The sequence below is a fragment of the Mobula birostris genome, chromosome 6, assembly GCF_030028105.1.
Source record: "Mobula birostris isolate sMobBir1 chromosome 6, sMobBir1.hap1, whole genome shotgun sequence".
Taxonomy (NCBI): Eukaryota; Metazoa; Chordata; class Chondrichthyes; order Myliobatiformes; family Myliobatidae; genus Mobula; species Mobula birostris.
The window spans coordinates 195,738,368-195,764,145 of NC_092375.1; the positions used below are offsets into that span (position 1 = coordinate 195,738,368).

The 25,778-nt window shown below is 42.5% G+C and overlaps 1 protein-coding gene across 3 annotated transcripts in view; it reads right to left on the reverse strand.

Moving 5' to 3' along the window:
- nckap5l (NCK-associated protein 5-like) overlaps nucleotides 1-25,778 on the reverse strand; it is a 607,033-nt gene that overhangs the window by 543,147 nt on the left and 38,108 nt on the right. For all 3 annotated transcript variants that reach the window (XM_072262144.1, XM_072262143.1, XM_072262141.1), the window contains exon 2: nucleotides 19,014-19,077. In XM_072262144.1, the coding sequence (XP_072118245.1) occupies nucleotides 19,014-19,016 (3 nt within the window). In that variant the 5' untranslated portion in view covers nucleotides 19,017-19,077. The remainder of the gene's footprint in view (nucleotides 1-19,013; nucleotides 19,078-25,778) is intronic.

Consider the following 25,778-nt stretch of genomic DNA (forward strand, 5'->3'; position numbering starts at 1 on the left):
TTCTTTAGCCAAGGTTTTAGGGACCCTGTGGAATTCATTGTTACAGTCATCTGTGGAGGCCAAATCATTGGGTATATTTAAAGTGGAAGTTGATAGCTTCTTGATTAGTCAGGGTGTCAAGGACTACAGGGAGAACATGGAATAGTACAGCACAGTACAGGCCCTTCGGCCCACAATGTTGTGCTGACACTCAAACCCTGCCTCCCATATAACCCCCCACCTTAAATTCCTCCATATACCTGTCTAGTAGTCTCTTAACGAGAAGACAGGAGAATTGGGGTTGCAAGAGATAATAACTGAACCATGATGGAATGGCAGAGCACACACGATGGGTTGAATGATCTAATTCGGCTCATATGTCTTTTGAACCTCCTTCTGGACTCTCTGTAATGTCAGCACATCCTTTCTTAGATAAGGATGTCCCCACCATTTACAAGCTGTGTCCACCAGCAACTGTACCCACACTCACCACATCCTTGTATCTCCCCGTCCTCCACAACTTGACTGTGTTATTTGATCCCAAAGTTCCTGATTGTGAACAGTTCTCCTCATCCCCAACCTTGCCTTTCAACAGCCTCTTGTGAATCTATCTCTATCATTTCTTCCTACTCCTACAAGCTTTGTCCTTTTTGTAAAATGTTCCTGAATGCGTGAAAGACAAGTGATCTGTCAAAGTCTGTCCTGAGCCTTTGTGGCCCATCAGGCCGGTGCTTATGCCAGTTTCTGTGGCATGAAGCCACTGAGAGTACGAGACCAACCCACCCCCCCCGGATAGGACGCCAGTCTATCGCGAGCTTAACCTCCAGCATTTGCCGGTACCCATTTTCAGCTGGGTGGACTGGAGCAGTGTGTGGTTAAGTGCCTTGCTCAAAGACACAACACGCTGCCTTGGCCGAGACTCGAACCCACGACCTTCAGATTGTGAGTCCAACGCCCTATTCACTTGGCCACGCGCCACACACAAGTGATCTACCACCTGTTTAAATCTGTGATTATCTGAAAATCAATTACCAACAGGCAGTGATAGTTTGAAAATTTCCTTTGGGGAAATCCTGTTGTGTCAGATCTAGATCATTAATACATTTAATTTTCATGTTTAACTCAATATGTTTTGAGTTTGTTTTCTTTATACATTTTAAATTTACTTGTATAAATTTTCTTTATACAATTTAAATATTCAAAAATTTAAATAAAATTTTAAACTATTTGTAATTGATAGTAATGTAATGTCTGTGTTGTACTGTTATCACTAAACAAAGTTGACACTGTCAAAGACAGTGATAATAAAACTGATTTGATATCCTAACTCCTCAAAAGGAATGGAATAACTGAGCAGTTTGCCCTACTCCTGTACCTAATAAAGTGGCCACTGTGTGTCTGCTTGCTGTAGCCCATCCAGGGCAAGGTTCGATGTGTTGTGCATTCAGAGATGTGGTTCTGCACACCACTGTTGTAATGTCTGGTTCTTTGAGTTACTGTTGCCTTCCTGTCAAGCTTGAACCAGTCTGGCTATTCTCTTCTGACCTCTCTCATTAGCAAGGTGTTTTTGTTCACAGAACTGTTGCTCACTGAATTTGTTTTTTTTCCCCCCCAGTTTTCACACTACTCCCTGTAAGCTTCAGAAATTGTGTGTGAAAATCCCAGGACATCAGCAATTTCTGAGACATTCAAACCACATCCTCCAGCACCAACAATCATTCCACGATCAAAGTCACTTAGATCACATTCCTTCCCCATTCTGATGTTTGGTCAGAACAACTGAACCTCTTGACCATACCTGCATGCTTTTATGCATGAAGATGCCGCCACACGATTGACTGGTTGGATAATTGCATGAATGAGCAGGTGTAAAGGTGTACCTAATAAAGTGGCCACTGAGTACATTACAATCCACCACGATCAGTTCCTCCTGTTTTCACAATCAACAATTCTGCTAGTGCGCACTGTTCAGTTCACTAACCTGATTTACAATCTGTGCCCCATACGCACCAAACCATTGATAGTCTATTAGTCCGGACAATACCACACTACACTTCCCTCCAGTCTGGGGGGGAAAAAAACCCTTTCCTATGATTCTGTTTCCTGTTACTTTGCCAACTTATGACCCTTTATCATTGTCATTGCCCTGTCTATTTCACACAAGCTAATTACCATTTCATCTCATCAATTGACATCTGTCCAAACAACTGCTAATTCACTCCCTGATGATCATTTCTAGTTTTCTGCATCACTGAAGTTAAGCCAACTGTTCTGAAGTTGTTGGGTACATCCCCTCCCCCACACACACCAAATAAGTATGTAAACATTCACCATTTTCAGGTTGTCAAGCACTAACCTCTGCCTGCGCACATTTAGCAGAATGTGGTCCATATCTCCATATTTCCCATCATTTTAATTTGCAATTTAGGATGGGTCCCATTCAGGTTGAAAGACACCCTTTTTCAGTACAACAAAGCTTTCTAGTACATCCTCTCATAATTATTGCCCAACTGGTACCTCAACCTTATTTTCATTTGCTGAGACCAGAGTTAACGTTTCACATTGAAGATAGTTTGCTAGAACGAGGAAAGACCTGAAAATGTTTGCCTTTCCACAATATTTCCAAGATATTCTCATTCCCTTTTTCCTGTCTCTCACACACACACATTCACCATCAATATTATCACTTGAGCCAATCATCTTAGCTAAAGCAAAGACAATGCATTCAGAAATTAATTCTGCTGAATATTTCTTTACTGGTTTCAAAAATGAGCTATTCTAAACTATCCATTAGAATAAAAAAGTTTTCTAACAACCAGAAGGCACCAGCTGTCAAACAATAGCTGATTGTTTCAGCCGTAGATTTCGGAAAGAATTGCCTTGTTCAGACATAATCCTAGCTGATTGGTTTCTTGCTATAATTGATGTATAAACAAGAAAAAAGTCACATACTGATCACATTTATGCACTTGTTAGATGATAATCTCCCAAGACTCCTGTTTTAGCAGCTATGATTGATTTGACATTCAAACCTGAATACTGTATTACTTTAACTGTGCAACTTACCAATCAGTGTTTGGTACTTCATGCACTTGAAATCCTCTTCTCATGTTCTATATTTATTACTATCTCTTTATTTTTGTATCTGCAGTTAGTTATCTTTTGCACACTGAATGCCAAATTGGTGTAGTATTCCATTAATTCTATCACGGTTATTAATCTATTATGGATTTATTGAGTATGCCCACAAGAAAATGAATCTGAGGGTTGCATGTGGTGCCATGTGTGTAATGTACTTAGATCATTAAACCTTCTTTGAAGTTGGATGTGAGTGCACATGGCTTGATCAGAAAATTTGCAAATGACATGAATTTTGATCCATTAAGGAAGTGGGCTGAGGAGTTCACTGGATTTCGATACAGATCAATGTGAGGTGATGTATTTTGGAGAGCAAACCAGCATAGGATTTGTATTATAAATGGTAGCGTAATGCAACAAAAGGACCAATGAGTACAAGGTCATAATCTATTAAAAGCAGCATCACAGGGTAGTGAAAAAAACATCTGCAGCACTGGCCTTCAACAGTCAGAGGATTAAGCATAGCCACTGGGAGATTACAGTGCAGTTGGACAAGTCATTAGTAAGGCTACACTAGGAGTACCATGTACAGTTTGATCAGCCTGTTATAGGAAAGATCCGATTAAAATGAAAAAAAGTGTAAAAGAGATTTGAAGGGAGGTTCAAGCAACACACATCAAAGTTGCTGGTGAACGCAACAGGCCAGGCAGCATCTCTAGGAAGAGGTACAGTCGACATTTCAGGCCGAGACCCTTCGTCAGAACTAACTGAAGGAACAGTTAGTAAGAGATTTGAAAGTGGGAGGGGGAGGGGGAGATCCAAAATGATAGGAGAAGACAGGAGGGGGAGGGATGGAGCCAAGAGCTGGACAGGTGATTGGCAAAAGAGATATGAGAGGATCATGGGACAGGAGGCCCAGGGAGAAAGACAAGGGGGAGGTGGACCAGAGGATGGGCAAGGGGTATATTCAGAGGGACAGAGGGAGAAAAAGGAGAGTGAGAGAAAGAATGTGTGTATAAAAATAAATAACAGATGGGGTACGAGGGGGAGGTGGGGCATTAGCGGTAGTTAGAGAAGTCGACGTTCATGCCATCAGGTTGGAGGCTACCCAGACGGAATATAAGGTGTTGTTCCTCCAACCTGAGTGTGGCTTCATCTTTACAGTAGAGGAGGCCGTGGATAGACATGTCAGAATGGGAATGGGATGTGGAATTAAAACGTGTGGCCACTGGGAGATCCTGCTTTCTCTGGCAGACAGAGCATAGATGTTCAGCAAAGCGGTCTCCCAGTCTGCGTCGGGTCTCACCAATATATAGAAGGCCACAACGGGAGCACCGGACACAGTATATCACCCCAGCCGACCGGACGTAGCATATCACCCCAACCTATGCTCTGTCCGCCAGAGAAAGCAGGATCTCCCAGTGGCCACACATTTTAATTCCACATCCCATTCCCATTCTGACATGTCTATCCACAGCCTCCTCTACCGTAAAGATGAAGCCATACTCAGGTTGGAGGAACAACACCTTATATTCCGTCTGGGTAGCCTCCAACTTGATGGCATGAACGTCGACTTCTCTAACTTCCGCTAATGCCTCACCTCCCCCTCGTACCCCATCCGTTATTTTTATACACACATTCTTTCTCTCACTCTCCTTTTTCTCCCTCTGTCCCTCTGACTATACCCCTTGCCCATCCTCTGGTTCTTCCCCACCCTGTCTTTCTCCCCGGACCTCCTGTCCCATGATCCCCTCATATCCCCTTTGCCAATCACCTGTCCAGCTCTTGGCTCCATCCCTCCCCCTCCTGTCTTCTCCTATCATTTTGGATCTCCCCCTCCCCCTCTCAAATCTCTTACTAACTCTTCCTTCAGTTAGTCCTGACTAAGGGTCTCGGCCTGAAATGTCGACTGTACCTCTTCCTAGAGATGCTGCCTGGCCTGCTGCGTTCACCAGCAACTTTGATGTGTGCTGCTTGAATTTCCAGCATCTGCAGAACTCCTCGTGTTTAAGTGTGAGGTGGTTCATTTTGGTAGGTCAAATATGATAGCAGAATATAGTATTAGTGGTAAGACACTTGGCAGTGTGGAGGATCAGAGGGATCTTGGGGTCTGTGTCCATAGGACACTCAAAGCTGCTGCGCAGGTTGACACTGTGGTTAAGAAGGCATACGGTGCATTGGCCTTCATCAGTCGTGGGATTGAGTTTAGCAGCTGAGAGGTAATGTTGCAGCTATATAGGACCCTGGGCAGACCTCACTTGGAGTACTGTGCTCAATTCTGGTCACCTCACTATAGGAGGAATGTGGAAACCATCGAAAAGGTCCAGAGGAGATTTACAGGAATGTTGCCTAGACTGGAGAGCATGCCTTATGAGAATAGGTTGAGTGAACTTGGCCTTTTCTCCCTGGAGCGACGGAGGATGAGAGGTGACTTGATAGAGGTGTACAAGATAATGAGAGGCATTGATCGTGTGGATGGTCAGAGGCTTTTCCCCAGGGCTGAAATGGCTAGCACAAAGAGGGCATAGTTTCAAGGTGCTTGGAAGTAGGTACAGAGGTGGTGTCGGGGGTAAGTTGTTTTGTTTTATTTTACTCAGGGAGTGGTAAGTGCGTGGAATGGGCTGCCGGCGGCAGTGGTAAAGACGGAAACGATAGGGTCTTTTAAGAGACTCCTGATGGCTACATGGAGCTTAGAAAAATAGAGGGCTATGTGTAAAGCCTAGGTAGTTCTGAGGTAGGGACATATTCAGCACAGCTTTATGGGCCGAAGGGCCTGTATTGTGCTGTAGGTTTTCTATGTTTCTAATGTATGTATCTTTGTTGTCCAAATGTTCGAGGGTTGAGTGAAAAGCCAATGAAATGGCATCCGCAATGGACCTGTTGTGTTAGTAGTCAAATTGGAGCAGATACAAGCCACTTCGCAGGCAAGAGTTGATTTGCTTCAACTCAAAACACTTCATCACAGTGGAGGTACTGCTATTACTGTGCCAGCAACCCAGGTTTAATTCCACCACTGTCTGTATGTTCTCTGCATGATCAGGTGGGCTTCCTCTGGGTGCTCTGGTTTCCTCCCACATTCCAGAGATGTTGATTGGTTAGATTGGGTGGCATGGGCTCATTGGGTCTGAAGGATCAGTTACCATGCTGTTTCTCCAAATAATAAATTAATATTGATAAGGTTGATAGTAGTGGTATTTTCACCATGGTAGGGAAAGGTTCAAAATTTAAGGGCATAGATCTAGGATGAAAAGGAGAAAGATTTAAAAGGAACCTGAGGGATATCCTTTTCATGAAGAGGATTTAGATTTATTTATTAATCTTGTATAGAGAATATCAATATGTACAGTGAAATGCATTGTTTGCCTTAACAACCAATGCAATCTAAGGATATGCTGGGAGCAGCCAGTAAGTGTTGTCACACATTCCTGCACCAACATAGCATACCAGTGTTCAATAGAACATCACACAGCCAACATACAACAAACAAGAACATAACAAACCCTACCCCCAACACACACACACACCCCTCTCTCAGCCCAGGACAATATGAAATGAGCTGCCAGAGGAACTGGTTGAGGCAGGTACAATAGTATCATTTAAGTAGTACCCAAATACATACATGGAGGGGATATGGGCAGAACACAGGAAATGGGGCCAGCTGGGTAGACAATGTGATCAACAAGAACTGGTTTGGCCAAACTCCCTGTATCTGTGCTGCAGGACACTATAAATATGAACTGGTACCTTCCTGTGACCCAGATCCAATTAACTTAGAAATTCAGAAATATTTTTCTAGACCTTTTAAGATTGTCTCAATCTAGAGTAAACTGCATTTGCAACTACCTTTGGGTCAAATGACACCAATCACAAATTCAAGCAGGCACTTCCTGATGCAACCCTAATACAGCTTCCATGACAGTGATACCAGGAAAGGTGGCATTCCAGGAGCGGCACTCCTTTCCATGCATTGAAAGGGTGGATATGTGAATTAGTTTGTCCCAGGCTGCTCATTGTGCTGACCTTGGAGGCTTATAGCTGAGTAATGGTTTTATCCAAGTCCATTTCTCCAGTGTACAGCTGATCTTCTGGTATTCTCTCTCCTTGTCCACGTCTTGCACTGCAGTAATGACCACATCAAGTTTCATCCCTATCTGTCCTCCTTCCTCACTTGATGTTCCTAATATCCTGCTGGATCATGTACGGCAGGTCTAGCCCACTGGTGAGTTGCTAGATAGGAGCAGTTGCCCACCATGTTATAGTCTGCTTCAGCCACCCAGGGAAGAGGTCAGAGCAGTGCACATGGGGGATGCATGATCCAAAAGAATGGTGGAAATGATTGGCTTGGGTGTTTTTCCTTGTGATCGCAAGACCCTTTTTGGACATTGGTAGTGAATACAGCAAATACGATTCACTGGCTCATTGGCGAGACCGACAGTGAGGAAGCTGCTTTGCCTCGGTTGTTGTGCAGACAAGGACCTTGTGCCTTGTGGTTGCCTGTTGCAGCCGCTGGTCAAGGAGATGCTCCACCCACATCAAGTGGTATCTTGTTCAGATTCTTCCCAATCTCAATCACAATCCCGATCTTTACTATTCCAGCGAGTGTCCGAGTTCCATTCTGCCTGGAGTCCAGGCAAAAAGTGATTAAGGTCTTCATCTCACTCCACCTCCTCTCTCCTTCCCTCCTTCTGCCTCCAATTTGTCCTGAATCTAGCTTCACACAAGGACTGCATAAAACATTTCTAACAACAGGGTCACTGAAAAATCCAGCACAGAAACAGGTCCTTCAGCTCATCTAGCCTGTGCCAAACCATTTAAACTGCTTACTCCCATTGACCTGCACTAGGAACACAACTTTCCATGTGGCTGCCATCATTCTACATCGCCAAACTTCTCTTAAACGTGAAATCAAGCTCACACGCACCATATGTACTGGCAGCTCATTCCATACTCTTACAACCCTCTGAGTGAATACCTACCCCCCCCCCCCATTAGACCATAAGACAATAAGGTATAGGAGCAGAATTGTAAAATTGTTAGCATTTATTTCAATAGATCTAGAATTTAAGAGCAAGGATGTAATGCTGAGGCTTTATAATGCACTGGTGAGGCCTCACCTTGAGTATTGTGAATGGTTTTGGGTTCATCTAAGAAATGATGTGCTGGCATTGGAGAGGGTTCAGAGAAGATTCACAACGATGATTCCAGGAATGAAAGGGTTATCATACGAACATCGTTCGATGGCTGTGGGTCTGCACTCGCTGGAATTCAGAAGGATGGGGGGGCGGGGGGGGGGGTCGTTGGATCATTGAAATCTTCCAAATATTGAAATGTTTCGATGGAATAGATGTGGAAAGGATGTTTCCCATGGGGGGAGTCTAGGACAAGAGGGCACAGCCTCAGGATAGAGAGGCATCCACTTAAAACAGAAATGTGGGGAAATTTCTTTAGCCAGAGCGTGATGAATTTGTGGAATTTGTTGCCGCAGGTGGCTGAGCAGGCCAGGTCATTAGGCATATTCAAGGCAGAGCTTGATTGGTTCTTGATTGGACACGGCATCAAAGGTTACGAGAAGGCTGGGGAGTGGGGCGGAGGAGGAAAAAAAAAAACAGCAGCCATGATTGAATGGCAGGGCAGACCAATGGGTCAAATGGCCTAATTCTGCTCTTATGTCTTGCGATCTTATAGACTATTCGACCCATCAAAACTGCTCCATAATTTCATCATGGCTGATCAAATTTTCCTCAGCCCTAATCTCCTGCCATCTCCCCGTATCTCTTCATGCCCTAACCTATCAAGATTATCAACCTCTGCCTTGAACATACATAAAGATCTGGCCTCCACAGCTGCCTGTGGCAATGAATTCCACAGATTTACCACTCTCTGGCTAAAGAAATTCCTCTTCATCTCTGTTCTCAAAGGACACTCCACTATTCTGAGACCATGTCCTCTGCTCTTAGACTCTCCCACCACAGGAAACATCTTTTCCACATCCACTCTATTAAGAGCTTTCACCATTCAATAGGTTTCAATTAAGTCACCCTTCATCCTTCTGAATTCCAATAAATACAGGCAGACAGCCATCAAATGCTTTTCATAATGAGAAGCCATTTGATCCTGGAATCAATTGAGAATCTCCTTTGAACTCTTTCCAATTTCAGCACATCCTTTCTCAGATAAGGAGCCAAACTTGTTCACACTCCTCCAAGTGAGGCCTCTCCAATACTTTATAAACTTTCAACATTACATCCTTGCTTTTATATTCTAGTCTTCTTGAAATGAATGCTAACATTGCATTTGCCTTCCTCTCCAGACTCAACCTACAAATTAATCTTTGGGGAATCTTGCATAAGGACTCCCAAGTCCCTTTGTGCCTCAGTTGTTTTTTTGTGTTTTCTCTCGATTCAGAAAATAGTCAACCCTTTCAATTCTTCTACCAAAGTGCATGACAATATACTTCCCAACATGGTATTCCATCTGCCATTCCTTTGCTCTTTCTCCGAATCTGTCTCAATCCTTCTGTAGCCTCTCTACTTCCTCAAAACTATTTGTCCTTCCAACTATCTTCATATTGTCTGCAAACTTTGCAACAAAGCCGTCAATATCATCATCCAAATCATTGACGTATAGCATAAAAAGAATCTGTCCCAAAACAGACCCCTGTGGGACAACACTAATCACCGGCAGCCAGCCAGAAAAGGCTACCTTCATTCCCACTCTTTGTCTCCTGCCAATAAGCTACTACTTTATCCAAGCTAGAATCTTTCCTGTAATACCATAGGTTCGTAGCTTGTTAAGCAGCCTCAGGTGTGATACCTTATCAAAGGCTCTCTAAAAATCTAAGTACACAACGTCAACTAATTCTCCTTTGCCTATCCTGCTTGTTATTTCTTCAAAGAATTCCAACAGATCTGTCAAGGTTTTTCCTCGAGGAAACCATGGCTAATTTAATTATGTGTCTCCAAGTAGCCTGATACCTCATTCTTAGTAATCGACTCCAACATCTTTCCAACCACTACCTATCTCCTTTTTTGAAGAGTGGAGTGACATTTGCAATTTTCCAATCTTCTGGAACCATTGCAGAATCTAGTGATTCTTGAAAGATCATTACTAATGCCTCCACAATCTCTTCACCCAACTCCTTCAGAACATTGGGGTGTGCACCATCTGGTCCAGGTGACTTATCTACCTTCAGGCCTTTCAGATCCCAAGAACCTGCTCTCTAGTTATGGTAACTTCACACACTTCATAACCCCCGATATCTGGAACTTCCACCATACTGCTAGTATCTTCCACTGTAAAGACCGATGCAAAATATGGATTCAGTTTGTCTGCCATTCTGTTGTCCCCCATTACTACCCCTTCAGCATTGTTTTTCAGTGGTCCAATATCTACTCTTGCCTCTCATTTACACTTTATGTTTCTGAAGAAAATTTGATATCCCCTTTAATATTATTGGCAAGTTTACTTTCATATTCCATCTTTAACTTCTTAATGACTTTTTTTTTAAAATTGCCTTTTGTTGATTCTTAAAAGGTTTCCAATTGTCTAACTTGCAACATTGCTCTTTTGGCATGCATTTTCTATCTCCCTTTGTAATTCATTGGCCACATCCTTAGTACTGTTTGGGGTCTGTATACAACTCCCATCAGGGTCTTTTTACCCTTGTGGTTCCTTTGTCTATCCACAATGATTCAACACCTTCTGGCCCTATGTCGCCTCTTTTTAATAATTTGATTTTATTTTTTAAACCAACAAAGCCATGCTGTCCCCACTGCCTTCCTGCCTGTCCTTTCGATACAATGTGTATCCCGGGACACTAAGCTCCCAGCTGTAATCTTTCAACCATGGATTCAGTAATGTCTGCTAATCTGCAACTGTGCTGCAAGTTCATCTACTTTATTCCATACGCTGCGCGCATTCAAATATAATACCTTCAGCCCTCAATTCACCGTTGATTTTGTCCACCTTTTATATTGCAGCTCATCTTGTTGACTGCAATGTGTCCCTATCAACAGCCTCTCCTTATGACACATAGCCTGTTTGTAGACCAGCTGCCTATTCTTCAGCACTACTATCCGCCTCTCCCACAATCTTCCTGCATTGAAATGTAAGCAGCTCAGGGCACTAGTTGCACCATGCTCAACATTTTGATTCCTAACTTTGTCTGAGGTCTTACTGACATCTACCTCCACAACCTCTCCACTGTTCTGGCACTCTGCTACCCATCCCCCTGCAACTCTAGTTTAAACCCCACCGTGCAGCATTAACAAACCGTCTTGCTAGGATTAGATTAGATTAGATTATGAGGACACTCAGTCCTCATTTATTGTTATTTAGAAATGCATGCATTAAAAAAAATGATACAATGTTCCTCCGGTACAATATCACAGAAACACAAGAAAGACCAAGACTGAAACTGACAAAAACCCCATAATTATAACATATAGTTACAACAGTGCAAAGCAATACCGTAATTTGATAAAGAGCAGACCACGGGCACGGTAAAAATGTCTCAAGTCCCAATAGCCCCATCATCTCACGCAGACGGTAGAAGGGAGAAACTCTCCCTGCCATGAACCTCCAAGTGCCACAAACTTGCCGATGCTTTGGAAGCACCTGACCACAGCCAACACTGAGTCTGTCTGAAAACTTCGAGCTTCCGACCAGCCCTCCGACACCGAGCACCATCTCTGCCGAGGGCTTCGACCCCACCCCGGCCGCCGAGCAACAAGCAAAGCCGAGGCCTCGGGGCCTTCCCCTCCGAGAGATTTCGGATCACACAGCAGTGACGGCAGCGAAACAGGCATTTCAGAAGTTTCACCAGATGTTCCTCCGTGCTCTCTCGCCTGCCTCCATCAAATCAGAATTGTGCACGGCATCCTACTTGACAGATAACAGATATCAACACCGGAGAAGCCGCTCGCGCTGCGTTGCATCGCCATCTTCTCCTCCTCAGGTTCTAGTCCTCCTCCAGTTCAGATGCAAACCGTCCCTTCTATCAGGTCCCACCATCCCTGAGAAAGAGCCCAATGATCCAAAAATCTTATGCCCTCCTATACCGACTCCTTAGCCACGTATTAAACTGTATAATCTTCCTAGTTCGGGCCTCACTAGCACATGGCACAGGTAGCAGCCCTGTGATCACAATCCAGGGGGTCCTGCCTGTCACGTATCAAAATGGTAAGGTCCTTTAACGTAGTTTGACTCTTGTCAAGTGCAGCGATGATGTCATCAGTCTGTGACAGAACAACACACGATGTGAGAGAGCATGGAAGCGGGAATGAGAAATAAAGACACGTTCAGAGCATGAAGTGTCGGGTCACGATATTTGCACTGAGATAGGTCGTAAATACATAACCCTGCCCTTTAATTTGGCACCCAACTCCATGAACTCCCTATGCAGAACCTCGTCACTGTGTCATTGATACCTACAGGGACACGACCTCTGGCTGGTCACCCTTCCACTTAAAATGCTGAGGACTAAATCTGAGATATCTCACACCCCGGCATCTGGGAGGCAACATACCACCTGGGAATCTGTTCTTGCCAAGAGAACCTCCTAGGTATTCCCTTATCAAATCCTCCGTCACCACAGCATGCCCCTTCTTTGCCCCTCCCTTTCCTCCTCAGTCAAAGAGGCAGCCACAGTGCCAGAGACACAACCACTATGATTTTCCTCTGTCAGGTCAACCACCACCGCCCCCCACAACAGTGTGCAAAGTGATATACCTGGTGTTGAGTGGGACAGCCACAGAGGTGCTCTGCCTGGTTCTTTAATCCCTTTCCCCTTCCTGACTGTCACCCAGTTTTCTGTGTCCTGCACCTTGGGTGTAACTACCTCTCTGTATGATCTACCACCCCTTTAGCCTCTCAAATGATCCAGCGTTCATCCAGTTCCAGCTCCAACTCTTTAACACAGCTTGTTAGAAGCTTTAGCTGCATGTACTTCTCGCCATTGTAATTGTCAGGACACTGGAGGTCTCCCTGCATTCCCACATCCCACACGAGGAACATTTCACTATCCTGTCATTCCTACTGTCCTAGTTGAGCAGATAAAGAGAAGGAGAAAAGTTGGTTTTCTTTCCTTTCTCTGAGAAAAGCCTCTTTTCGCTGAAGTCTCAAAGAACTAAAGCTTTAAGATTACCACTCTGACAATGGCCATGGCGCTTACCCCGCCTTCCTTCAATTTGCTCTTACTGATCAATCCCAAACACTGGTTGTTTGCTGGACAAAGCTCTATCATGCTGCCCCGACCCGCTCCTGCCTTTTATCCTCGGGCAGTGAACCTGTTTGAAGTCCCCTCCTCTCAAAACTTCTGATGTCCGGATTGGCGCTGGTCAAAGCTCTGTTCCCCTTATCTTTTCACCTTTCACCCTTAACCCACGACCTCTGGTTGTAGTCCCACCCAAATTCATTGAAAAAAGCCTGTTGTTTATCCTGTCTATACCCCTCATAATTTTGTATACTCCTATCAAATCTCCTCTCAATTTTCAATGTTCCAAGGAATGAAGTTCTAACTTATTCAATCTTTCCTTATAATTCAAGCAATGAAAAGGTCCTTTCATTGTGATCAAGGACTCTTTCTCAAGTTAAGTCCAATGTGATTGGACTGTGACCAAAATAATCACTTCTGCACTGTTCAGGAGTTTCTGGATTAGCAAGGAAATGAGTTGTTTGTGGCAGGGACTAATTTTAAGCAAGCTGAAATGTACAGAGCATAATGGTGAACACTTAAGCCAAGGCAGCTTTTGACAAGTTCTGGTTCAGGTTAAGAAAAACTTGAATAGGAGGTTGAAGGTTTAGATGGATCTTCATTTTCAAAGTATCTCTTTGCAGTTCAGTGCAGATGTGCAGAGACAACTGGTTGTTCAAAATAAGGCAATGTAGCTGGTCATTGCCTTCCAAACCACAATACAATCTGGTAAATATACTGTACATCAGTCCAGTGAAAAATGCATCAGTCCAGCGCACTGGAATTATTACTTAGCAGCCATGGTGCCAACACCAGGTAGGTCTCTTCTAACTATTTGTAGGAATATTTTATTAGACAGAATTACAGAGAGATGGGAGACATTGTACAGAGCATCCACTTCCAGTAGATGAAAATATCTCATTTTTGTCCTTTTATGAAATGTTAATAGTTAGACTAAATATAGTTGATATTAACAGGCAATTTCCTCTGAGATCATCACTTTTCACATGGAACAATCTCATTGAGACTTTCCCTTTCGATAATTATAACAAAAATTAGAACTGCTTCCAAAATACTTTCTATTATTCACTAATGTTTCACACAGCTACAAAAATGAACCTAACCTTCTAGAATAAATCCCTCTGTGAATTCCAATCGAGCAGCCTTTCTCAGAAGTAGCCCCCAGACTAATATTCACCCATGAAATGCTGCTTGACACACGGAGTTCCTCTGGATTCCAACATCTACTGCCCACAAAATGTACTTCAGTTATTCAGTTTGGCTTCTCCATCAGCATCTCTACCACCAAGATCAAAGACAACATGCGCTTGTAAACCCCACTTGCCCACAGTTTCTCTCCATTCTTACAGAGTACGTGGTCTAAATCCTGGAACTCCCTTCTCAGCATCACTCTGGAAGTACCTTCATAAGAAGATACGGTAGTGTAGTACAACACTTCACAGTACCACCAACCCAGATTCAATCCCTGCCACTGTCTATCACGAGTTTGCATGTTCTCCCTATCACCGCATGGGTTTCCTCCGGGCGATCTGGTTTCCTCCCATAGACCAAAGACAAACCGGTTGGTAGGTTAATTGGTCATTGTAAATTGTCCGGTGATTAGGCTCGGGTTAAGTCTGGGGATTGCTGGGCGGTGTGGATCGAAGGGCAGACTCCATGCTGTACCGCAATAAATAAAAGAACGGTTGTTCTTCAAAAAGACAACTCTCCTCCAGCTTCATGAGGCATAATAAAAGTGTTGAGGAATAAGCAAGACCCTCCATAAGAGGATCGTGTAAATGCCAAACGTAAAGCCAACATGCAAAGAAGAGAGTTACAGATTATCAATCTGCATTCCAACCATGCCTGGGCATGAATAGCAATAGATAAGTGATCGGCTAGTGGAAGAAAGGGGTGCCATGAACTTTCCTATCCTCAATGACGGTAGGGTCCAGCATGTGAAATGCCAAATTAATTACCCTTCTTGACTTGTTACTGTGATTCCCATCTTCAGAGTCTATTCTTCAACCAATTTGATTCCTTCTGTGTGATAGCAACATTTGGCTGACAGCACTGTTACTGTAAAGGTTATGAGAGCAGACAACACCCAAGCTGTTGATGCTGGGATACTGGGACACGCCAGTGATGAAATCTGGGGTAACTGGATGCTTCGGGTCTTTCAACATCAGACACCCCTTACCCAGGCAAGCCAACTGGGATTGATCAGGCCCTGCCTTGTGTCCCAGCAGCACTGGTCCATGGGTCACACCTCTTAATCCATAGCCACCTGGAGCCTTACTTAGAAGCCTCTGTGATGGTCCTGATGACTCTTTTCTTTGCAGCACCCATAATGCCCAGGAGAAAATAGGTTCTGTAAAATGAGCAGCCAGCAAAACCGCCACAATCCACCTCTATAGACTCACATCGTGCCCCCCACTAGTCTCTAGCATAGCTCTAATAACTCCTGCTATTTGGCCTTCTTAAGCTCAATCCATTCTCCCCAAGGATCTGTTAGCTTTACTATGGCCTCCTACTTAGAGGTTTCTGACAGAGTGACCATGTCAGGCCTCAGTAATGATGACGCAATGAAGTCAGGGAACTTTAATTGCTTGCCAAGATCGACTTTCAGTTGCCAGTCAGACGCCGTGGCGAGCAAGCCTGCTAAATAGTCATGGCCTGTTCACCAGAACTAACTGATATCTAGCCAAGTTGTTCCAGCATGGTTACAACACTGGCATATATCTGAAAATTTAAGTACCCTTGTACACATTCTTCACAACAGAAGCAGGACAAATTCAACCTGCCAAGTCGCTCATTTCTCAGACATGTGCAAAGCCAGAGCAATCAGGTAATACTTACACTCCCATACACAGATTGGCCTAATCTCAAATATTAATGAGGCAGCCTCCAGAGAAATCATCACCCTGACACAGTGGTATCAAGAAAACAACTTATCCCTCAATATTGCAAAAGGAAAGGAGCTGGTTGTGGACTACAGGAGGAATGGAGACAGGCTAACCCTATTGACATCAATAGATCTGGAGTTGAGAGGTGAACAGCTTTAAGATTTTCGGCATACACATCACTGAGGATCTCACGTGGTCTGTACATACCAGCTATGTGGTGAAAAAAAGCACAACAGCATCTCTTTCACCACAGACGGTTGAAGTAGTTTGGTAGGGGTACCCAAATCCTAAGGACTTTATACAGGGGCACAATTGAGAGCATCCTGACTGGCTGCATCACTGCCTGGTATGGGAACTGTATCTTACTTAATGACAGGGCTCTGCAGAGAGTGGTGCAGACAGCCCAGCGCATCTGTGGATGTGAACTTCCCATGATTCAGGACATTTACAAAGACAGGTATGTAGAAAGGGCCTGAAGGATCACTGGGGACTGTTCCAGCTGCTACCATCTGGGAAACACTACTGCAGCATAAAAGTCAGGACCAACAGGCTCCAGGAGAACTTCTTCCACCAGCCCATCAGACTGATTAATTCATGCTGACACAACTGTATTTCTATGTTATATTGACTGTTCTATTGTACATACTATTTATTACATGACTGTAAATTGCACATTTAGACAGAGACATAACGTAAAGATTTTTACTCATGTATGTGAAGGATGTAAGTAATAAAGTCAATTCAATTCAACTCAACTGAATCACCAGTGCCCAGTATGGTCACAGAGCTGTAGATAAAATTACAGCCTTGTTCCAAACAGGGACCAAAGCTCTGAATTCCAGAAGTGAGGTGAGGTGAGGTGAGGTGTCTACCCTTGATATCAAGGTTCATTTGGCCAAATGGGGCATCAAGGTTTCTGTTAAAATGGAAATCAAAATACATTCTTCAGGATAAAATCCTAGGGCCAGTCATTTTCTGCAGCCTCATCACTGACCATCCATCAAAATGAATCAGTCTGATGAACCTAGGGACTGATACACAGATTTGAACCTGAGACATCAACTATTCCTTTCCTCTCACAGATGCAAATTGACCCACTGAATTACTCCAGCAGAGTGTTTTTAAGCCTTGATCTTGTTTGAACATGAGGTAGACTTGAGCTACAATTATATACTGTTCACCTGTGAATCTGCTGGGGTCATCGATTGTGTCAACTGCTTCTGATACGGCCTCATCTACACTGGTGAGACCCACTGTACATTGAAGACCATTCTGTCAAACACCTCTGGTCCATCCACCAAAAGCAGAACTTCCTAATGCCAAATATTTTAATTCCCATTCCACCACGTTAGTCCAAGGCTTCCTCTTCTACTACAATGAGGCCATCCTTAGGGCGAGGCAGCAGCAACACTTTATATTCTGTCCGGGTAGACTCCAACCTGATGACATGAATATTTCTCCTTCTGGTAAAAAAAAATCCCTCCCCCTCCCAACTTATTCTATTCCCCACTGGCCTCTTACCTCTTTTCACCTGCCTATCATCTCTCCCTGGGTTCCCTCTCCTCCACTTTCTCTTACGGCTTACCCTCCTCTCCAATCAGATTCCTTCCTCTCCAGACCTTTACCTTTCTGGCCCACCTGGTTTCACCTATCACCTTCAAGCTATCTATCTTCCCCTCCCCAACCTTTTAGTCTGGCATCTTCCTCCTTTTCCAATCCTGAAGGGTCTCGGACTGAAACGATGACAGTTTATTCATTTCTGTAGACGCTGCCTGGCCTGCTGAGTTCCTCTAGCAATTTGTGTGTGTTGCTTTGGATTTTCTGAAATTTGGAGAACTTTTCATGATTATAACCCGTTTCTTGTTTTACAGTATGTGTTTTACATTACATCTCAAATTAAAACCACTGCAACCCACCCGGTCCTATTTTACAGACTGATATTCTCCAAGCTTTACACAATATTTTTGGATCCTTATGCACTATTTAAAATTCAATGGTTTCTCTGAGTTCTGAAGACTTCAGTGTGGCAAAAATCCAGACTGATTTTCCAATAACTGAAGCAATGGTACTTGGCGATTTAAAAAAACTATGAAGTAATTGTCTAATAGATTTATTTGAACTTGTCTAACATAACAAAGGAGATTATAATCACTCATTTCTTCTCTATCAGCTTCTAAAAATACTTCATTTCCTGGATTCCTTTGCAAACAGCACTCTGTTCAGGAAGAGCTCTTACAGATTATATACAGAAATCAGTGTTACTGTACTCTCGTTCTGGCACAACACCCCACGAACTACACAAAACGCTACTCGATTCGGTTGTGGAATACTATGCACTGTACAGCACAAATTGCATTCCGCTATTCCCTGAGATTTAGGGGATGCAAAGGACTAATAGCAATAAACAATTCACTAAGTGCAAATGAGAACAGAATTATATTTATAACAAACACTCAAATAAATCACAATAGATTATGATTCTCAAAGGCTGCACCAGTACTTACCAATCCAGTTCCATTAACAAATCTACATGCCCTGTGGTCTTTGACCTTGCCTTGTTTGTTTCCTGCTTTCACACTGTGCTGGGAGTTAGTATGGCTAAAATCTGCCCTGCACTCTGTAAATAGTCACGTTAAATCGACTCATTTATGATTTAATTGTAACCTATCCAAGCTGCATCTCAGTTGAAGCAATGATCGTTTAAATAATTTCAGAGTAAAAATACAACTGGCTGAAGATAGCACACATTGTTACGTACTACTCATACTTCACTTTTGTTTGAAAGTGCTACCTTTCAAGTTAACCATCTCAGTAAATAAATAGTGGTCAGGGGAAAATAAGACACACATATACTGTACCATTGTTCTTTCACTTTCACTGCTTGCAGCTTCCTGTTGTAACTGGGCCACAGCCAGCTTCTCTCTGCAAATTAAACAGAAGTATGTCAATAAATGGTCATATTTCTTTGGTGATGGGTGTGTTCTCTCCAAATCCTTTACAACATACTGTACTTGTTTGCCCCTACAACAATTAGTATTTTCACAAGCTTGTAAGACAGAGGGGAAAAAAAAAGCAGACCTAGGAGGAGCTTCATACAAGTCTTGTCAAAGTAATCTAACACTAAGCCAAATTCAGAGATATTAGACAAAAAAAAAGGGGGGTTTGAGGGAGAATTTTAAATTAAGTCACTGTCCTGTTGTTTATGCTGGTACCTTTTCTGAAAAGACCTGACAGAAGGTAGCAAAGCAGCTGAAAGAATCACCAGGATCTCTTTCCCCCTCTTTTGTGACATTTACCGAAAGCCTTATATCAAAGGGCTTGAAGTATTAATGAGGATTTGTATGGTCATTAGACACGACACCATTCTTAGAGTGAACAGCTTTTAAAATAGGTCAGTTGTTTGTATTCAAAAAGCAGTGACTTTTGTCACTGATATTTTGTGTGAAATAAGCAGTAGGACAATTCAGAACTGTTTTGCTCTCCACTGTTTCAAGCATTCAGGCTTGGAGATGCCAGAAACAGCCAGGAGTAAAAAGGAAATTATTTCATTACTTCAAGTTAGGAACGATGAAGAAAAATTGAAGATATTGATAATCATCTTAAATTTTACAATGAAAGTGAAGATTTGGAAGATGCAATTATTGAAAGCATTGTATGAAGGCCGTCACCATCTGCACGAGGTGTCTGCTGATTTTGTTCACTTACACAGTGTATACTAGAAAAATTCCTGCATTATCAGTTCAGAACCAATGCAATTTTATATGTAGTACAATAGTAGTATTGGCAGTGCTCTAATTTGTTCTGTATTTCATTTAAACTTAATTTGATTCTTGGTTTGTTTGGCTTTTGTTTTAAATACCTTTCAACTATTTCCATGAAACTTCAGCTCACTGGTCCAAAAAGTATTGATCATGATGTTTTCCAATTAATGGGAACCCACCATATTTTGTTTTGTGTTGTGATATATGATTTGTGGGTGTACCGTGGCCTGGAGTAATGTTTTATTTGTTCGTATAAATAAACTGTACAGTCAGATGATAATAAACTTGAGCTTGAACACCACAGGTTCTTATCTCATTAAGCAGCTTCATGTGCAGCATGTTGTCAAATGCCTTCTGAAAACCCAAATACTGAAAATTCACTAATTCCCTAACACGAGCAACGTTTAATTATCTGTCAAGGGAACTGGCGACTATTCTGGTATAGACTCTGTAGTTCACTCATCTCAGGTTTACTAAGTGGAGTGGAAATTTGGTGAGAATGCACCATTTTAAGAACTTGCAGAGCAGAAATCAGTGTTTTATCTACACGTTTGAATACCTTCTGGTCAGAACTTGAGGTACAGGATTCACTTTGCTTCCATGCATGACTTTTGCCCATTAAGTCTGCTCCGCCATTCAATCATAGGCTGACTCAATTCTCCCAGTCATCCCCACTCCCCTGCCTTCTCCCCATACCCTTTGATGCCCTGGCTAATCAAGAACCCATCTATCTGACTTAAATGCACCCAATGACTTGGCCTCCACAGCTGCTCGTGGCAACAAATTCCACATATTTACCATCCTCTGACTAAAGAAATTTCTCCACATCTCTGTTCTAAATGGACATCCTTCAATCCGGATGTCATGTCCTCTTGTCCTAGACTCTCCTACCATGGGAAATAACTTTGCCATATCTGTTCAGGCCCTTTAACATTCAGAATGTTTCTATGAGATTCCCCCTCATTCTCCTGAACTCCAGGGAATACAGCCCAAGAGCTGCCAGACTTTCCTCACAAGATAACCCTTTAATTCCTGGAACCATTCTTGTGAATCTTCTCTGAACCCTCTCCAATGTTAGTACATCCTTTCTAAAATATTGAGTACAAAATGTACTTTGTATTGTAAAGATGGGCAGGAAGACATAGGTAGTGTGGCTCTAATGGTAAAAGATAGAATTGCATCTTCAGACAGAGGTGACAAGGTCAGTCAATGTAGAAATTTTGTGGGTGGAGTTAAGAAACCGCAAGGGCAAAAAACCATTATGGGGATCATTGGCCTCCAAATAGTAGCCAAGATGTGGGGTTGAGACTGCAAAGGGAGCTGGAAAAGGCATGTAATAAGGGTAAAGACACAATTGTAATTGGGGACTTCAATATGCAAGGGGATTGGGAAAATCACGTTGGTGTTGGAACATAAGAGAGGAAATTTGTTTAAGGACTACGAGATGGCTTTTTGGAGCAGCTTTTGCTCAAACGTACTAGGGAAAGGCCATCTTAGATTGAGTGTTGTGTAAAAACCTAGATTTTATTAGTCAACTTAATGTAAAGAAACCTGAAGGAGGGAGTGATCATAATATGATTTAATTCATACTGCAATTTGAGAGGGAGAAGCACAAGTCACATGTACCAGTATCATCAGGAAGGGAATTACAGAGGCATGAGAAAGGAGCTTGCCCAAGTGGATTTGTGGGGGATACTGGCAGGGATGACAGCAGAACCGAGATAACTGAAGTCTCTGAGAACAGTTCACGAGGCGCAGGATATATATGTCCCACAGAAGAATTTGTTCTCAAATGGCAGGGGTAGGCAACCATGCCTGACCAAGGAAGTTAAAGACTACATAAAAACCTAGGAAAGGGCATATAACGTAGCAAAACTGAGTAGGAAGCTGGATGACTGGGATGCTTTTAAATCCAACAAAAGGCAACTAAAAAGCTATAAGGGAAAAGATGAAATATGAATGCATAAACTAGCCGATAATATAAAGCAGGATACCAAAAGTTTTCGTCACTTACATAAAGAGTAAAAGGAAAGTGAGAATTGATATTGAACCACTGGAAAATGATGCTGGTGAGGTAGTGATGGGGGACAAGGAAATGGCAGAGGAACTTAATGAGTATTTGGCATCAGTCTTCACTGTGGAAGACAAGAGCAGTGTGCCAGAGATCCATGAGTGTCAGGGAGCAGGAGTGAATGCCATTGCTATTACAAAGGAAAAATGTGATGGACAAACTGAAAGGCCTTATGTGGGATAAGTCAGCTAGACCAGATGGACTACATCCCAGAGCCCTGAAAGAGGTTGCTGAAGAGATAACAGGTGTATTGGTCATGATCGTTCAAGAATCACTTGATTCTGGCATGGTCCCGGAGGACTGGAAGATTGCAAATGTCACTCCACTCTTTAAGAAGGGAGGAAGGCAAAAGAAATTAAAATATAGGCCAGTTAGCATAAACTCAGTGGCCAGGAAAGTGTGGCAGTCCATTATTAAGCACGAGATTGCAGGGCACTTGCATTTCATACTCTATCTTCCCTTTCCTTATTTCTTGTTTAGTTGTTCTTTGTTGCTTTTTAAAGCTTTCCCAGTCCTCCAGTCTCCCACTACTCTTTGCAACTTTGTACACATAAGCTTTTAATTTGATACTATCTTTTATTTCCTTCGTTATCCAACGCTGGCTCTCCCCACACATACTGTCCTTATTTTTGTTGAACACTGTGAAAAATCTCTTTGAAAGTATTCCACTGTTCCTCAACTGTCCTACCAAATAGCCTGTGCTCCCAATCCACAATAGCCACCTCCTCCCTCATCCTGTTGTAGTTTCCCTTGTTCAAGCATAATACACTAATTTTAGATCTAACTATTTCATCCTCCATCTGTATGTGAAATTCAATCATACTATAATTACTCTTTCCAAGAAGATCCCTGACTACAAGATTGTTAATCTCACCTGTCTCATTGAACAGAACTAGATCTAAGATAGCATTTTCCCTTGTACATTCATGAACATGCTGCTTAAGAAAGCCATCATGGATGCATTCTATGAAGTCCTCCTCAAGACTTCCTTGACCAACCTGATTCACCCAATCTATGTGGAAGTTAAAATCCCTCATGACAACTGCCGTTTCATTCTTAAAAGCCTCAGTTATTTCTTGGTTAATCACCTCTGCCACTGCAATATTTCTATTAGGTGGCCTATAGACAACTTCGACCAGTGATTTTTTTCCCCTTTATTATTCTTAATCTCTACCCAAATGGACTCAACATTCTGCTCTGTAGATCTTATATCATCTCTCACAATCGCTGTGATCTCATCCTTAATTAAGAGCGCCACCCACCTCCTCTGCCTTCCTGCCCATCTTTCTGTATTTCCTGATAACCCTGGATATTTAATTCCGAGTCATCTCCATTTTGCAACCAAGTTTCTGTAATGGTCACTAAATCATATGCCTTGGTACTGATCTGTACCACAAGTTCACTAACCTTGTTTCTAACACTACTAATCTTAGTTTCACCTCCTTGTTCTTACATTCAACATTATGTCTGAGAATCAGTGTGCATACATTCTCAGGTATTCTTTCACAAATTTCCACAGATGTACTGTGGACAGCATTCTAACTGGCTGCAGCACTGTCTGGCATTGGGCCGGGGGTGGGGGGAGTAGAGAGAGGGGTGGCTAAGCTGCAAAGACTTATAAAATCAGTCAGCTCCATCGTGGGCACTAGCCCCCATAATATCCAAGACATCTTCAATAAGCAATGCCTCAGAAAGGCAGCATCTATCAGTAAGAACCCCATCCATGATATGCCTTGTTCTTACTGCTACCACCAGGAAGGATTATTTAGTGTATATATATATATATATATATACACACACACACATACATACACACACATACACAAAAAATATATACATATATTATACACACACACACAACACATTTCACAACATATAGACCAGTGACATTAAACTCAATTCTGATTTAGATTCCTTTGCTCCTTCCCCATTTATTGTCGTACTGTACCTCTCCAAATACATCTCATAGTGCTCCATACACTATGTAATTTGTAGACTCATATTTAATATTGATCAATATATAGTACCCACGAGTGGTCAAAATTCACCTCAAATTATTTGTACTACTCATGAAGTCAAAAGGGTGCCTCGCACATTAGTGCCAGCTACTTTTTCTATTTCACTTTAAAGAGAATTGATCACAATATATTCCTTGTCATTGTCCACCACTTTAAGATAAAATAAAGTATAGTGACTTGTCAGGTAAAGCCACTTGCAGTTTATTCCGAGAGGAGAATGAATGCATTCTCACACTGACAGTAATCAAGAAATATTGTCAATGCTAATGCTTTCGTGCAACACAGCTTGGGCCAGCAATAAACCTAGGGCTGGTGCAGACTTCATACTTTCACTCGACAGTAGTTAACTGCAACAGGAAACCCACAGCCCATGCTATAAAAGATATTAAGTATAAAAACTTGAAATAAGTTTGCTTAATCCTAAGTATTACATTCTTCCTTTACATTGATGATTAATACTGTAAATGCTTCATATTTTCTAATGAATGCAGCTAAACGTCCTTCCAAAATGAAGCAGCATATTATCTCTTTCAATGGTATTATACCAGAAAAACAATTTTATTGAAAAGGTAAATCTCAGCCTTGCTCACTACTAGGGTTGCCAACTGTCCTGTATTAGCCAGGACATCCTGTATATTGGGCTAAATTGGTTTGTGCCGTATTTCCTCCGCTAAAGTAGAGCGTTCCTGTGAAACCGTTCGTAAGCAGAAATGTCATCAAGTGAAGAAGCAATTACTATGAATTTATATGGGAAAAATTTTTGAGCGTTCCCAGACCTTAAAAGAAAACCTACCAAATCATACCAAATAACACATAAAACCTAAAATAACACTAACATATAGTAAAAGCAGGCATATGATAAATACACAGCCTACAGAAAGTAGAAATAATGTATGTACAGTGTAGTTTCACTTAACAGAATCGCCAAAGCCGATTTATAAAGGAAAAAAATCGGCACGTACACGCATGCACACACAGGTGCCCGAGCAAGGCTTCATGGTCATGGTAGTCTTTCTCTGGGTAAACACAAGTGCCCCGTATTTGGCTGCTACTTTTGTCCCTTATTTGGGAGTGAGAAAGTTGGCAACCCTACTCACTACCATTGTGACTCTTGGAGCCATCAGGGCAAAGATTTCTGGCTTTATAACAATGTATTTAAATCCATAGCAACCATCATGAAGATTATAAAATGACTAAAATTCAGACTTTAACCTTTAGCTTCAAGTTTTATACAATTCTTTACAATTGTTAAATATAGTTTTTGTTGCACATTGCAGCTTGACCAACACACCATAGCAAATTCCTAATACTTGTAAATATATATGTCAAGTAAGATTGATCATTGAATGATCTCAGTAATCATCCAGCATCATCGTTGGAAATGACAGTATTTTGAGGTAGTATGAAACTCCTGCTTTAAACTGCCCCACCATGTCCTGCAGTGACAACATGCGTACTCGTCCATCTTTTTATCGGGGGAGGGGGGGGGGAGGGAGGAGAGAGAGACACACACGCAGCACACGTAGCCTCTCCAGTGAAATTATATCTTATTTGTTAAAATAGGGGCCATGCACTATTCTGATTTGATGGAGACAGCCGTGAGAGCACGGAGGAACATCCGGAGTCACTTCAGAAATGCCTGGTTCGCTGCGACTGCTACTGTGCGATCGAGAATCTCCGGAGAGAAGGCCGCAAAATCCTCGGCTTTGCCTGCTGCTGGCAACCAGGGCTGGGGTCGAAGCATTCGGCAGAGATAGTGCTCGGTGTCGAAGG